The 16,516-nt window shown below is 51.3% G+C and overlaps 1 protein-coding gene across 1 annotated transcript; it reads right to left on the bottom strand.

Moving 5' to 3' along the window:
* Positions 1-5,410: 5,410 nt before the first annotated feature.
* Positions 5,411-15,914, bottom strand: ELOA (elongin A). The gene is made up of 10 exons (XM_013005282.2): positions 15,792-15,914; positions 14,695-14,801; positions 10,370-11,525; positions 9,971-10,085; positions 8,657-8,812; positions 8,450-8,547; positions 7,517-7,697; positions 7,317-7,428; positions 6,593-6,789; positions 5,411-5,816 (listed from the first exon to the last, which is right to left on the bottom strand). The coding sequence occupies exons 1-10, from the start codon at positions 15,912-15,914 to the stop codon at positions 5,755-5,757; spliced, it is 2,307 nt and encodes a 768-aa protein (XP_012860736.1). The 3' UTR covers positions 5,411-5,754.
* Positions 15,915-16,516: the final 602 nt, after the last annotated feature.

Here is a 16,516-nt window from a genome sequence, read left to right on the forward strand (position 1 = left end):
AAAAAGAAAAGAAAAGCCTGTAAATAGGACAAGGTCTCTTTGTTGACCTTTAGGAGTGTTTTCCGGTCAAGTCTGATGGGGTGCCATGATCTTGCCCCAGAGTCTATTTTTGGTATTCCCCCGGGACGTCCTTGCTCTGCTCCCCTTGCTGTTCTGTTGCACACCCTTAGTGTTTTGTCTCAGTGTGGTGGGGTCAGATTGAGCCCAATTCCCACAGTGTATCTATCCAGTGTTGTCTCCTGTAGGGCTATGGGTCAGTGAGGGATGTCGTGTCTCGTAGCGGGGCAGGCCATATGGCCCTCTCTGTGCATTGGCTGCTCTGAGCAGGGATATCGTCCTCAAGGCTTGGTGGGCCCCAGGATGTGCGGGGCTGGAGCCTTCTGATGGGGAGGCTCTCTATTTCCTTAATGGTAACTAGTCCATTTAGATTGACCATCTCTGTGCGGTCAGTTTTGGAAAATTGTGTCTCTAGAAAAAGTATCCAAGAGGTTTTCTATGTATCTCCTAGGGCTAAGGCACAGGGTTTTGAACACTAGGGGAATTTACATAAAAATCACGATTCTATTTTTCATTTCTTTTAACTCAGATGTGGCTGTACCCGGCCTTGCCTTCTACCTGGAAACAAGCAGGTGGAGCTGTGTAAACATCCTCAGTCTCCTGGCCCCACCCCTCCCCAGTGTCTGGTGGAAATGAACCCTGGCGGGTGGGTTTGTGATAAGAAGAAACTTGGTCATTGGCCTTTTTGGTGGTTGCAGGGCTGACCATGTAGGGGAGCCGACAGAGTAAGGCAGAAGTCTAGAATCGAAAGAATTAGATTAGCCTTGACGAGAGCGCTCTGGTGGAGTCGTGGCTACAATTTGGGCTGTGACCCAAAAGGTCAGCAGTTTGAAACCAGTGGGAGAAAGAGCAGCTGGGGCTGTCAGGGGCAGTTCTATTCTGCCCTGTATGGGCACTTGCCTCGTTGGCAGAGAGGGAGCAGGAAGGACCCTGGTGGTGGAGTGCCGTAAGGCTCAAGGTCAGCAGTGGAATCCACCCGCCTCTTCCCAGGAAGAAGAAGAGCGTGCCTGCTCCTGTAAAGTTACAGTCCTGGAAACCCTAGGGAGCAGTTCTGCTCTGCCCTAGAGGTCAGTATGAGTTGGAATTGGGTTTGGGGGCTAAAATAGAAGTTATCAGAAAGGACATTCTGATCTCAAAATAACCCTTAGCTTGAATGTCCATCAGTATGTCCATCAGAATGTCCAAATTTTCTAGTTCCAAATTTAAGGGAAATGAGGGAGGACATTGACATTTAACGTACTCCTCTCATTGAATCCTTACAGTAATTTCTGTGAGCTACTGATACTATTATCCCACTCTATAGACGAGCCAACAGAGGCTCGGGAGAGGCGTCGCACAGTGAATAGAGGAGCCAGGATTGTGAGCTTTCAGACACAGCTTGTGCTTGGCTTTCCCTCCTCACCAAAACTCCCGCTGCCACCAGGCCGTCTCCAGCCCAGTGACCCTGGGTAGGGTTTCCAAGGCTCCGTCAGCCTTCCTGGGAGCTGTCAGCCTTGACTTGCTCCTTCCCAGTGGTTGGTGGGTTTGAACTGCCGACCTTGTGGTTAGCAGCCAAGGCTTACCTGACAGTGTCACCAGAGCGCCTTTCCCCAGTAGGAATTCCCGCTCATCAAACTCACCGAGGCATAGAAAAGGCCTAGGCCTCCCGATTAACCAGAATCTCTACACTGAGACAGAACGCTGGACCTTTAACAAGTGTCTGTGCAGTCGATTGCTGTCTCCCAGTGGGAGGGGCCCTGCCTGTCTTATTCAGAGATTCTTACACAGATATTCGCTAAGACCCCGTCATACTCAATGTAGGAGAGGCTTCACAAAATTCATGGGAAAACAGAGCTAAAGGATAATAGAATTTCCCCACCAATATTGAAGCCCACTCATAAGCTCCCAGCCCAGAAGCATGGACTGGCTGTGAAGAGAAATTACCCTATTTGTGGTGAGTTCTCGGGAGTGGGAATCATTTTCAATCATCAGTGTACATCTGAGAAAGTCTTTGGGTTACATTTTTTAAAATAAGCAGGGAAGAGCATACTCCTGGGGCCCAGCCTGCTGGTCTGTGCTTAAGAAACACAGGTGATGCTAGGTAGCACACAGACCAGATCTGAAGGCCTTGGCTCTGTGATTTTTCTGCATGGCTCTCTACCCATGGATGCTGGCTCTGCTTCCTCCTGGAAGGAAGCCCCAAGTAGGGGATGTGTGTGAGCAGGTTAATGTGACTGAGGGCATGTAGTCTGAGGACGGGCCGGCCGACACACGGTGCTATCTCATCGTCTGTATCACAGGGCCATTATTACTGACCTTGCAGGACCCTTGAGATGACCAAGGCAGTGGTGCATGCAAAGCCGAAGGGCACCTGGCACACAGAGGGTAGTCACGCCAGACTACACGTTACTCCACATGCCAGGGTCCGAGCCAGGTGTGTTCAGGGACCGAGGACTGAACTGCACTCAGGGTAAGGGCCTCCCCCTCCCCCAGCTGCACATCCCGTGAGTTAGGGGGAGGGGGAGTTCCTGCCAGTGAGTAGACTGAAGAGAATTAAGAAGAATCTGCCCAGACCAAACAAGCAGGCCCTCGTTGGGAGGGAGGGAGGCGTGTTAGTTTCCCAGGGCAGCTGTAAGGGACCTTGGTGGAGCAATGGTTAAGCCTCTGGCTGCAAACTAGAAGGTTTGCAGTTCAAATACACCAGCTGCTCCACTGGAGAGATAGACTGGTGAAAGTTGACGGCTTTGGAAACCCTATGGGGCCTTTACTCTGTTCTATAGGCCCCTGCGTAGGGCCCGACGCCGTGGTGATGGGTCAGGCTGCCGTAACACAATGCCACAGACTGGATCACACTGGACGGTTGGCCAAACGAAAAGGACCTCACAGGCCTGGACACTGAGTCTGGACTCGGTGTCAGCAGGAGCAGGGGCCGGAGCCCAGTTCTCTCTCACCTCAGCTTCTGGTGGCCCCAGGCATGCCGGGACATGGTAACTCCTTCCTCCCAGGGCTGTCTTCTTGTCTGTCACTCCTCTTTTTGGACGGCACTCCAATTGGATTAGGACCCACCCCACTCCAGCGTGACCTCACACCCACCCCACTCCAGCGTGACCTCACCCTCAAACAGGGTCACATTCACAGTTACTAGGGGATCGAACTTCCACATATATTTGGGGTGGGGGTGTGGGATTTGAAATTCAATCCATTATAGCATTGTTTCCTCCCAATAGGTGACATTGTCTTCTGGGGGTGGTGGAATGATCTGAAACAACAGATACCTACACTTTTATCCTGGTTTGTAAGCTGGAGTACAAAAGGTTTTTATGGGGCAGGGGGCTACGGTGCTAAGAATTTCTTTCCTGAAGAGGGTTCCAGGAACGTAATAAGACAGTGCCTGGTCCTCCCTCTCCCGCTCTCGGGCTTAGCCGGTGGGGAATTGTGTGAGCCGCTTGCGTGCTCAGACACAAGACAAGAAAGGGAGATGACAGCATGTGGCTTTGTTGTTGTTTTTATTTAGACATGGAATTTTCCTTCCTTTTTCATATAACTTATCTAATTAAAATATTTATCTTGATAGTTACCACAAAAAAGTAACATAGAAAATCGTATTTACATTTTGGGACCAAAATACAAACGAAGAGCAGCTGCTGCCTCGCTCCTTCCCTCCTGTCCCGGGAGAGCGTGCTGCAGACAGCAGTTCATCACACCAAGGCTCCAAGGGCTCATTTGTCGTTGGGTGGTCTGGATGTCTGTAGTGTATCACAGGAGACACGGGGTGGGGTGGGCTGGGGGACTGCACACGTTTTCACAATGCTCCGTGTGCTCCAAGTGGACGGTGCTAGCAGGATGAAGAAACACGAGGGGCGTGAAAAGTGTGTGGAAAAAACCCCCATTCTCTCCACTCCATTTGTCCGGGAACCTTCTGAAGCTCTCTCCTAAGACATCCTTTCTCCCCTCCCTGCCCAGAAGTCTCTAACAAAAGACGCTGATCACACCCAACTGAACCAAGGTCATGGACAGCTGCTTCCAATGACAAGGATGGGAACACAGCTGAGGCACAGCTTCATGGGGGGAGGAGGGCACCTAGAGGGTTCCTCTAGACATCATCAGGTGCTTGCACCCAACCCAAATTTGCATTTGGCTTCAGGTAGAGGCCTCCTACTATCAGATTTGGGAGGCAGGGTGTGGGGCAAGCGGAGTAAGGGCGGACAAGTGATTAGGAGAAACAGTGCTTTACCTAATTAAAAAAGGCAGCAAATGAAAACAGAGGGCACTGCAGCAGCAGGCACCGGCACATGGTACATCCCACCCCTGAGAAGCACTGGGCCCAGGAGAGGCCCTGGGCTGCTCTGAACCTGCCAGGCTAACTTCGCGGAGGCCTCCAGGATGTTTAACAATGGCGGGTCTGCCCTCTGGGCTTCCAGAAAGCTCTGAAACAAACAGCACTTACTCCAGCCTGGCTTACACCCAGGTGGATTCCTATTAGATTCATGTTCAAGGGCCGAGGGGGCTTCAGCACCACCCTCCTCATCCCACTCTGGCTCCTTTGTCAACGTCCTCCTATGTGGTGGCCTGGCCTTTCACTGGCCCTGAGGCCACAGATCCGCCACTACTCCTATAGTGGCCCCTCCTCCCGAATGCTGGCTGAGCACCCAAGGGCAGAGGGAGTGCCAGCAATCTAGCTGAGGTGCTCTTCCAACCACATGATCTTACCTTCTTTAAAAAGGCAAAGCAAAACCAATGTCTTGCACAGCAGTACAACTTCTACAACCAGCAGCTCTGGTACAAATAGTTCACAAGGAACAAGAGATTAAAGTGCTGGCTTTTAAGACTCTAAGTCTTATCTAGGGCCACAGAAGCCCTGCCACTTAAGTGTCTGGGGACCCCCACTCCCACCCCCCACGCTCATGGAGAAGTGGAGGAATAGGGAAGGGGAGAAGGAAAAAAAAAACACAACATGCTGAGGCGAAAACTGGAAGAATTCTAGACTGCAAACAAGTGTCTCACGGTTCCTTGTCCTCCAGTGAGCCTCAAAACAAACAGAACAGCCAACAGAGGGCGCTGGCAAACAAGGATGGCAGCGAGACCTTTACCAGCACCCCAGCAGGTATGAGAATCAGAAAGAGGGAGGGGAGGGGAGGACAGGGCTGCTTGGGGACTCGGCAACACTGAGGAGCCCCCTTACCCAAGGCCCTCCACGCAAGCTCCAGGAGGCCAGCTGCGCCCAGGCACAGAGCACACCGCGAACAGCTGAGTCCTGAGCCACAGTGGGAGAATGGCTTTCACCAGGTGTTTGTCCTACACTGAATACAGGACTTGGAAAGGGAAAGGCTAAGTGTGTGGTAGAGGGCAAAAAAAAAAAATACTGGGGGTAATGTAAATACAATCTGGGAGCAATATTTATTCATTAAAACTATGTCTTATACTTTACAAAGAGGCTAGTTAACAACAAAAGTATAATTGACCTTAAAATCCTCAGTGTGCCTGAGGCTTCACATCATCTTCAGAATTCTGAAGTGTCCCCAGGCAGGGAGGCAGTGGCCGGGCCACGCAGAGTCTCAGGCAGAACACCTGGAAGCTGCAGGAGCCGAGGCCGACAGGTTGCAGAGAATGAACGAACACTCCAGTCTCTTTGAGAAGAAGTTCTGTTCTCTGGATTCTGCAGCCTTTGTCTTCCTCCCTCGTCCTCCTAAATCCCGTCTCCCAGGACAAGTCTTCAGTTTATCGCCGGGAGAATCTGTTCTTGAAAGCTTTAATCGTCTTGGCCATCATCGGGGCAATTTCTGTGGAGCGAGAAACGCCAGCCATTGTTACTGATAATTGACGATAGGGATGCAGGCCACCGTGCACACTCTGGGGCCATCTGCTAGCTAGCAGCCGGGAGACCGAAAGGGCAAGCAGCACATAGAGAACTCTGGGAGCACCTGCAGAGCCATTCCACCCACCGGCACCGAGGCGCAGCCAGCTCGGGCAGCTGGCCTCTGGTTAGACTGTAAGAGGCAGAACTGGAATTCCATCTCTGCCAGGCTGCACCAGTCAGTGGGCCAAAACTTAACTTGGCCATATGACTAACCAAACCGGTATCTAGGCCAGGCAGCAGCAGGGGTATATGGTGAGCTAAATGCACACCCAGCCAGAGGAAGGAGAATGCGTCCACTGGACCCACCGCTTCACCTGAGCACAGCGAGAGCTTAAGCCAGGACCTCACTCTCCCTCAAGCCCCTACAGTGGATACAGGTGCATTGTTGTCCTTAAACGAGGGAACCCTCTTGGGATACTGGTGGCTGTCTAACTTCCAAAAAAATACCGACTGGTGCAGCTGGGGCTGGAGGGCTGTACAAGCTCGCTAAGACAGACAACTATCGGTTAGCTGGTCAGAGGAACTCGGGCTCCAGGCCGCTGCTCGGGGACACAGGCTTCTCGCAAGTGAAAGCAGCAGCGTGGCGGGCTCAGCTGGACCCAAGCGATGTCTTTACTCGGGGGCCCTGCTGTGACGGGCCCAAAGTGGGGGCTCGGGGGCCACCAGCCAGATCTGCTTTCTGCACCCCAAGTTACTTACTCTTCACAGGTGGTTTTCTGGGATCGTAGGAAACAGAGCTGCTGACCGCTGGCACGAAGTGGGCACTACTGGTGCTAGGGCCATCACAGGCCGGCTCCTCGGTGGATGGGGTATAGCTGTTGCCGCCGCCGCCGCTGCTGCTGCTGCTATTGAAACGATCCAGGCTGCTTCCAGTGAGGGCCGGGGCTGGCTTGATCCTGCAACACAGGCCGATCACGCTCTTTCTTGAGAGTTCGGTGAGCACTCAGAGATGAGATGACCATACGGGCCTCTCACTCAGGATGAGCCACCAGCTCGCAGCTGCTAACCAGTCACTGTTTGGGTATAAAATCTATACTGCTTGGGTATAAAATCTAATGCTGCTTAGATGAAATAATTTAGTCATCACTGAAGTGGTTTTTTGTTACTTAAACAGGGGAAATGGGGAACTTAAGGAAATAATACTTCCCCCGCCCTTGCCCCAAGACAGGCCCTGTTCTCTGTCATCACCCCCACCTGAGGACCAGGAATGCTGATCCAGCCCACCCTGAAGTGGGAGGCACTGAGGCGCAGGGAGGTAACAGGCTAAGCTGACCCAGGCCTGTCTCCGGAGTCCACACTCTGCAGGCGCTCCCCTCCCTATGGAGGCCGGGTGGTGGAGTGCAGTGGGGTGAGTGTTCATGGGACCAGCTTCTCTGGCTCCCTTCCTTGAGCATGCAGAAACCGCCTAGGGGCAGAATCTTACTTGACTTTCTCGGGGACAGCTGCTCCTCCAGTCCCAAACTTCTCCTGCCGCCTTCGCACGTCACGAGGTGGCTTGGCGACCGAGTTGACGAAGGCCATCTTTGCCTGCCGGCCTGTGGAGAAACACAGATGAGCACCTGCCTTCTGGAGCAGGGGCTGCAGGCAGGCACTCACTCGGCGAGCCCATTACCCGCCCTCTACCTTTAGGCTTATTGGCATGCGCAGAGCGGATATTCTTCGTCAGTAATCGGAGCCGCTGCTCTCGGGCATCCTGAAGCCTCAGGTACATCTCCCGCCACGACTCATACTCTTCCGGCCTTTCATCCTTAAAGTCTCGGTGACAATGAATTTTCCATAATTGATCTGTATCTTCAATTAATACCTGAAACCAGATACCACGTATACATATTTACATACGAGCACACACACAACAAACAATTCTCTCCTATTTTGTAATCACCTGGAGGTGACTGGCTTTCTAGTAATTGTTTGCTCCTCATGCTAGAATCGAATTTAAGCATGCTATACTGTTTAGCGTAGTGAGGTGGTGGGGGGTGGAGTCACTGAATTAAAAAACGAAACAAAATCCCCTCGGTGGAAGGCACTGGGAGCTGGGAGAGGGTGGATGCACAGTAATGGTGGTTGAAGTTACACAGGGTCTCTCTGCTGTGGGGGCAGTGCCTAAGAAGCAGAGGTCTCTGAGTTAGAGGGTGATTGAAATCCCGGGAGTACACCAGCATTATGACAAAACCTTCTGGCCAGATCTCGCTGTCACCAGGTGGGCCTCGGCCAGCCTGTGCTCTCTCAGTCACCAGACACTTGCTGGTCAGCACGAAGCACCCCTGCTCTGGGTCCCAGGTACGCTGCGGCCAGAGTTCTCTCTTGCCCTTTGTGAGGGGCAAGCTCAAGGGAGGCCTTGGAAACATTTTTCAATCCCTGGAATCCCACCGTGATTCTAGCCCAAGAGACCCACTCAACATGCCAGGAGCAGCTGCTCAAAGTGTGTTTAAAGCCACTGAGGCACTCTGAAAATGCCCAGCTGGGTGAGCTGACCACCAGCCCCCTCCCCTTCAGCTGGGTCAGACACACAGCCAGAAACCTGTCCTCTTCCCCACCCGCCCTCAGGATGCTCACGTGATTGCACTCCTCGATACGGTACAACTGATCCGGTGTGCACCGCTCCAGGACAGGCTCCAGGATAGAGTAGGGGACGCCGCCCACCTCAAAGATGGCTGCAGAGAATCAGAGGTGCACGTTTGAAAGGTGGTGGAGTCATGCAGTGAGCGGCACCACGCTCGGGGCTCAGCACACACGAGGGCGAGAGCAACGGGGGCAACTTACAGTCAATGTTGTTCTTCAGAACACGGATGCACTGCTGCTGCAAGGTCATCATTTTGGGGAGGTAGGCGCATTTGGAGCCAGAATACACCTGCATCTTAGAATTCATCCTGCGCCCGGTGAATCCGGCTTCTTCCTCTTCCTGGGGCGATGAGAGCACTGCAGAGCCGGGCGGCAGGGCAGGCGGGGTGACTAGGGGGCCAGCTCGTCGTCCACCTCCCTCCCAGCTCCCACTAACAAAGGTGGACTGCACTGCCAGGTCCTCAGGTAGTTTCCCAGAGTCCGTGCAAAGCGAACCCAAAGTGTCTCCTATCTATTCTCCACCCAAATAGTACCCCCCACCATGTTCTCTTCACGGACAGTGTTTCAGAGCCTATTCCACGTCAGTGGACACAGACCAGCCACTGTGCGGCATCTGCAGCTGCCCAGGATCCCGCTGTAACGGGGACTCATCATTTATGTAACTGCTAGTCTCTGGCTAACAAACAGATGCTCGGACTTCTTTATAAAAACTAGACAAGCTTACAAGACAGAAGGCACGTGTACCGTGCACCGAACAAAGCACGATCAGAGCAGCAGCTGAGTGACAGATTCATCATTGACACCTGGCGCTAAGGCCTGTGCCAGCCTCTTCACGTTATCCACAGAGCCGCTGCCAGAGCCACCATCATCACTCCCACTCTACCGACCACAAAACTGCCGCCAAACAGATGAAGACAGAACCCAAGCTCCTAGCACTTACACGAAGGGGCTTCAAAAAGTTCATCGAAAAGAAGGGAATTAAGAGCTCATGGAATTTTATTATTTTTAAAAATTAGGTCAAGCTTACTGGTCAGAGAATCTTGGAAATCTAAGATTCGGAGTCTCGGTCACCTCCCCAGCTTGGACCTGAACTCTCCACCATGGCTCAATTCTCAGCCAAGCAGGCGACCAGACCTTAATATGGGGGTCATGCACACCACAGAATACAAGCAACCATCGAGGCCTAAGGGCAGGACTTAGCCAGGGACAAAGTTCATAAGGCTTAGGGAGGAAGGGGGGTGGTACATTGTGGAGATTGAAATCAATAACATGAAAAAAATGTGTATGAATTGTTGAATAGAAAACCGATGTGCTCTGTATACGTTCACCAAACTGAAAAGTTAAATGGGATGTTGTGAAGCCCCCACGCAGAAGCCATGGCTGGCTGGAACCTAATCCTTATGGCCTGAGTGGTCGCGCTTAAGAAACCCGCCACATCTGTGTTATCGTGACTTATGCTTGCTGACTGAACTTTTAAAATCTTTTCCCATTTCCGAAAGGCTGGAGAACAGTTACCTTTTCGCTTTGGTTGCAGGGAGGACATATATTCAAGGGAAGGAAGTGGGCGGTAATTGGCTTGTATCATGGGCAGCGGCAGGTCTGGCAACACTGGCACTACTTCGCTGAAGACCTGCGGAGAGGAGCGACAGTGAAGGCAGCCCGCCCAGGGAAAGCAGCGTGTCCCCAGAGCCATCCCATCAGACCGAGGCGGAGGGAGGGCTGCCAGTCCTGACAACGCCAGCGTCAGGAAGCAGAGCTAGCCGGACCCATCAAATGGGGCCCCTGAGCAAAGACCTCACTCGGCCGATAGTGAGGCCTGAGAAGGAGGAAGACAAACCGACATCCACCAGGGCGTGGACAGGCAGGCCCACAAACCCGGTGCCCGGTCTGCAGGACCCAGTGCTCCTGGCCTACCTTGGCCGAGTCGGCTGCGGGCGCCTGCGCCTTCTCAGACCTGTGCTCCTTGCCCTTGGAGGGTTTCGGAGCCGAGCCCACGCTCTTACTGGCGCTCTTGGAGGCGCTCTTCTTCAGCACCTTGCCTCCGCGTGCGGGGGCCGAGGGCTTCACAACCTTCTTCCTCTTCTTGCGCGGCTGGTCATAGCTGAGGTAGGACTCAAAAGACATGGTTGGCTGCTCAAATTCATCCTCCAGGTCTGCCTCCTCCACTCTGGGGAAGGCGCCCCCCGACTTCCTGTCCTGAGGAGCAGGCTTTGGCTTCCCTTCCCGAGCCTTAAGATGGTTAGAAGCCTTCTCTTTCACTTTGTCGACGCTGTCCAAGCTTGGCTTAGCTTTGTCCGGTTTGCTCCGCTCCGAGTCTTTGTGCTTTGGCTTTTTAAGGTGGTTGTCGGCGGCAGCCACCTCCAAGGGGGGGGAGGGCTTCTTCTTGGTGCCGCCACCCTCTCTGTCCTTCTCTTTCCTGGCACCACTCGACAGTGGTTTCTCCCGCGGGCCGTCGCCCGGGAGCAGCCTCCTGTTCTCCTCTTTGGAGGCAGCCTTGTGCGACTTCTCTCTGCGCAGCGCCGAGCCCTTCTCGTCTCCCTTGGCACCCACCAGGCGCTTCTCCTTGTGGGAGGACTTGTGCTCCTTGCTTTGGCTCACCGTCCCTTGACTGAGGGGCTCACCCACGCACCGTTCTTGACTGACCCCCAGTCTGTCTTCAAAGGCATGACTGTGGCCTGGCCCCGACTTCTGGTGTGGCCCCGTGGGCTCGGGGTCCTCCTCCGGGGATCTGTACGGGTCCACACACATCTGGTGAGGACTGGCAGGTGTGGGAGGGGACTGCACGTGGCCGTAATCGGAAGAGTCGTGGTCTGAAGAATAAGCTGGTGAGGCTTGGTGGTACCTCTTTCTCTCGTCTTGCCGCTCGTGGCTGGGAGCGACTTTGTGAGGTCTCTCCAGCTCTGAGAGTTTTTTGTGTTTTTTCTGTCTGTGCTCGGGGCTGAAGGACCGGCTACCAGAGGCTTTCCAGTTCTCCTGGAAGTCCATCTCCACCTCCTCCTTGTGCAGGGCATCCCGGGGCCGCTTCCGGGAATTACTCTTCTCAAAGTCCTGTTCTTCAGGCTCTGTGCTCCTAAAAGAAGAGGGGGAAAAAAATAAAACAACAGAAAAAGTGAGTGTGGCTCTCAGTGGTTACCCTGTTTGGGGGCGAAGACCACAGAAGAGTCTGACAAAAGAGCTGTCCAGATGCAGACTCAGGAACAGCTCAGGAATGGTGATGCTCGCAAAGCATCCTAGTAGTAATCAGCGAGCAATGTCTGTCTCGGGCACTGAACTCGACGACTCTGTGGGATCAAAGGAGCCGCCACTCAGAAGGGCAGGTCGGAAGCTGACATGAACAAGGAAGAACAACTTGGGAAAGGACAGAGAGAAGTTGCATAACTTGAATGTGATCAAAGTCACTGAACTGTCCGTGTAGAAATGGCAGGATTCATGTGTTTTGTGACATATGTTTTCAACATTAAAACTCCCTCTCCAGCCATTGTACTGCTCTCTCCCTGCCTGGCGGAAAGAAGAGTGCTGACACCTGAAGACACAAGGGACAGTCCAATCATGAGCACTGTCTTCAACATCCTGGGCCTAGAAAGCCTAAAAGGTGCCCAGCCCACTAGCAATTGCTCTAAAAGGGATCCTGGTGGAAGGCCAAGTAGACAGTTCTATAAAGGGAACGATAACACTAGTCGGGTACACACACCTGAGAATAACCAACGCCTTGTGATGCAGGGGCTGCATTTGCCCACAGACAAAGTTCAGAAGGGCTAGAAGAGAAGGAAAGTGGAAATGGGAAACACACAGGGAGGAGGTAGGATGGGTGGCATTATGCTGAGGAGATCGCAATGAATAAGAGGAATCAAACATACGAATTGTTGAATGTAAAACTGATCATCTGCTCTGTAACCTTCCCCAATTCACAGAAAGTTAAAAACATAGAAAACACAGGGAGGTGTTAAAGTTTGTGAAACTTGATTCCATAAATGGAAAATGACAAATGTGACCACAGTGAAGAAAGCTGATGGTGCCCAGCTATCAAAAGATATAGCGTCTGGGGTCATAACGGCTTGAAGGTAAACAAGCAGCCATCTAGCTCAGAAGCAACAAAGCCCACATGGAAGAAGCACACCAGCCATGTGCTCCAGGAGGTGTCAAAGGGATCAGGTATCAGGCATTAAGGAACAAAAAATCATATCATTGTGAATGAGGGGGAGTGCGGAGTGGAGACCCAAAGCCCATCTGTAGGCAATTGGACATCCCCTTACAGAAGGGTCGCAGGGAGGAGACGAGCCAGTCAGGGTGCAGTGTAGCAACGATGAAACATACAACTTTCTTCTGGTTCCTAAATGCCCCACACCCCGCCACTATCATGATCCCAATTCTACCTTACAAACCTGGCTAGACCAGAGCATGTACACTGGTACATATAGAAACTGGAAACACAGAGAATCCAGGGTGGATGATCCCTTCAGGACCAGTGGTGAGAGCGGCGATACCGGGAGGGTGGAGGGAGGGTGGGGTGGAAAGAGGGGACAGATTACAAGGATCTACATATAACTTCCTCCCTGGGGGACTGACAACAGAAAAGGGGGTGAAGTCGGACAGTGTAAGACAAGACAAAATAATAATTTATAAATTATCAAAGGTTCATGAGGGAGCAGGGAGTGGAGAAGAAGGGGGAAAATGAGGAGCTGATGCCAGGGGCTTAAGTGGAGAGCAAGTGTTTTGAGAATGATGAGGGCAATGAATGTACAAGCGTGCTTTACACAATTGATTAGTATGTGGATTGTGATAAGAGTTGTATGAGCCCCTAATAAAATGATTTTTTTTTTTAATGTGACCACACACTCAAACTCTCACTGCCGTCAAGTGGCTTCCAATTCACGGGGACCCTATAGAACCCTACAGGGCAGACTAGAACCAGCCCCATGGGTTCTGAGACTGTAAAGCTGGTGGTTTAGAACTGCTGACCTTGCAGTTAGCAACCAATGAGTGACCACTACACCACATACGACACACACACAAAAAAAAGATCACTATCTTGTGGATATAAAAACCCTGAAAGATTTGAGTGGGGGTGGGTGGGAGGGGATGGCGCCCAATAAGGGATATGTTTAACTTATTTCATAAAAAGAGTTATCAAGTTCTAGTTTGTCCACAGCTATATAAAAATGCCTTTTAACAAATGAAGAAAACCAAACACTCGAGGGAAAAAATAGGTCCGAAGGACTAACTAAAAAAACAAAAACTACTCACAGCCATTGAGTCGACTCCAGCTCACAGCAACCCGAAAGGACAGGGCAAAGCTGCCCGTCCCTCTTTGGAACCAACATGTTGCCTTTCTCGCAAAGGTCCCATGCACCCACGAGTCCGTCTCCAGCACTCTGAGACCAGAGGAACTAATGGGACCTGGACACCACCACCCACTGCACTAATCAAAACTAAATAGAAAGTCCTAGATAGAGGGGAAGGGAAAAACAAGGTAGAACAAATTTAAGAATCATCAAAACAGCCAAGCTTATCCCGGTCTGAAGAGACAAATGAAACTCTTACGACTACGGCCATTAGACACTCAAGGGTCCCCTTTCAGCCAAACAGCAGACAGCCTTAGAAAGTGAATTATAACACCAGGGCAGACTAGGAGACCAAAGGGCCATATCTGCCCAGAAAACAAAGGTCAGAGGGCAGGTAGGAGCAGGAAAGGGCAACACATGGAAACAGGGGACCCAGGAACAAAGTGGAAGAGTGCTGTTACATGGTGGAGGTTGCAATCCATGTCAGGAAACAAAATGTGTATGAATTGTTGAATGGGAAACCAATTTGTTCTGTCAACTCTCACGCAAGCCACGATACACAGTTAATGTGAAAAAGCCATTGAAAAAGAGGTTACAAAGAGATAGAGCAAAATGTAAATACCGTATATACTCGTGTATAAGCCGTGTTTCCAGCACATTTTAAATGCAGTTTTTGTGGTAAAATTAGGTGGCCCAGCTGATAGTCAGGTTGGCTTAGACTTGAGTATATATGGGAATGCTTCTCTGTGGATGGTGGGGTTACAAGAGGCTTTTAATCTTATTTTTTCTATATTGTGTAACATTATTCAGTGACACGGATTAATTGTATAACTGAGGCAAAATAGGTATGCTAACAAAGAGTGCAGAAAAGAAATAATAAAGGAAAGGTTTTCGGGATGTAAATCCTTCCAGACGGCGGTTTAACCATGAGGTGGAGCAAACCAAGGCTGTTCTTACCGTTCCATGGGGACCAGCTTCTTCCACTGGGCCACCAGGTCTCGGGCGAAGCTTCCCACATGATCATGTTTTCGCAAGCTATTTACTGTTTTCCCAACGCCAGTCTCCTAGAAATTTGAGGGGGAAAATCATGAAGAGGGTTGTAGAACTAGGTTCACATATTTCTAAAGTGACACGTCACAGGACCGCCTGCTGTGACGGAGTCCCCAGGTTGGTGTTGCTGTGTGCCTTGGGTAGGCGTGGCCTCAGCAGGGTTCCCGAGGGGACAGTCTTTACAGAAGCAGACCACTGCTGCGTCTTTCTCCCACAGAGCCGCTGGTGGGTTTGCACAGCAGGCCTTTCTGTTTGTAGCCAAGCACTGTTTAACCACTGCACCCGGCAACAAACAACACCTCCCCCAGAAAACAGACTTCGCAAATGTCAACACAAAATATCGTATATCTTTGCCTCAAACCTCCAAAGACACATCATAACAAAATGTACCCGATTCAAAGGACAAAGACATTCATGCATTCTTAACAATAATAGGATGAGAGGGATAAAGTCAGACAGATAGACAGACAGACAGAGAGAGAGAGGGCAGCTGCCAGGTACTGAGCTAACAAGAGTTGTCTATCAGCACCCAAGGCCGTCTCTCTCATGACTGCTGCGGGAGCCAGCCAGCCCATTTTACAAAGAAGCAACAGCCTAAAGTCAGAGCTGGGACTTGAACCCAGTACTGGTTCTGCCCGAAGTGCATACTCTTTTTATTACTGTACATGTTCCTAAGACATAAATCCACAGACTGTCAGTTAGCCATTTGAACTATCCTTAAGTGTACAATTTAGTAGTTTTCCGAACACTCATAATACTGTGTAACCACCACTGCTATCTAATTCTAGAACATTCCTACCATCCCCTGCCACCCACTCGTCTACTCTGTGCCTATGGATTCCGCGATTCTGCACATTTCATAAAAAAGCAGAATCACGCATGTAGCCCTTTGTATCTGGCTGCTTTCAGCTCCACAGCCAGTGCCCGCCGTCATTAGTCTACGCTTTCCCGTGGGAAAGGGATCGGAAATAGTTTGGGAACATGAAAAGTTATTTAGCTCTTACCGCAAGAATATCGACTGTAATGGGCAAAGTGGAGAGTTTCTTCAAATATTTCAATAGCTGCAAACAGAAGAAGACATTAAACATTTCTCTAAAATTATCACACTCATTGAAGCAGAATAACATCTTCAGTTGAATGCTCATTCCAGGTTAAGGCTTTTATAATAACAAGTATCATCACTGCCCTTATTTGACAAGTGTGAAAAGAGGCAAAAAGTTAAATCACAGCCCCAAAAGGCATAGGGCTCACTAGGGCTGTCTTTACACCCTGTGCTTTACTCGACAGCAAGGGGAAGGCAGACTTGGAATCGGAGCCCAGCAACAGCGGTCGGTAGGTCGCTGTGCCCCAATCTTGTGAGGGCATCTATAACAAAGGCTCGGAGAAGTGCCCTGGGGCTGGCACCCAGGAAAGTGAAAGGGGAAGAGGGCTGGACAGGATGACCGCTGCTTTAAGAAGTGGGAAGCCAAGAGCACATCAGGGTGCCAGAATTAGAGCTTTGCTGTTAAAGACAAACACAGGGTCTGGGTAGATTACAGAAGCGATCAGGGCCTGGCCACATTTCCTTTCCCTGGTCCCCCAAAGTAGGTCATAACTGGTGGAGCAGAGCTGCTAAGATGGCCCTCAGGAGCAAGATCCAGGCCCCACAGCATGGCTGTCACCTCCTCTCCCCTCCAGGGGTGACCTCGTAGAGTCCACCGTTCCCCACGTCTCAGTTAACTCCCTTGAG

This window comes from Echinops telfairi, unplaced genomic scaffold (genome assembly GCF_000313985.2).
Source record: "Echinops telfairi isolate 266 unplaced genomic scaffold, ASM31398v2 ScPeMD7_7457;HRSCAF=8495, whole genome shotgun sequence".
NCBI classification, from domain to species: domain Eukaryota; kingdom Metazoa; phylum Chordata; class Mammalia; order Afrosoricida; family Tenrecidae; genus Echinops; species Echinops telfairi.

What these genes read in the sequence shown, in the direction of transcription:
- ELOA (XM_013005282.2), bottom strand. Translation starts at nt 15,914, where the DNA reads ATGTTATTCTGCTTCAATGAGTGTGATAATTTTAGAGAAATGTTTAAT. An exon ending in TTACAGTCGATATTCTTGCG is followed by an intron (nt 14,802 to 15,791) that starts GTAAGAGCTAAA and finishes TCAAATTTCTAG; the next exon opens with GAGACTGGCGTTGGGAAAAC. An exon ending in GCTGTCCCCGAGAAAGTCAA is followed by an intron (nt 6,790 to 7,316) that starts GTAAGATTCTGC and finishes CCTGTGTTGCAG; the next exon opens with GATCAAGCCAGCCCCGGCCC.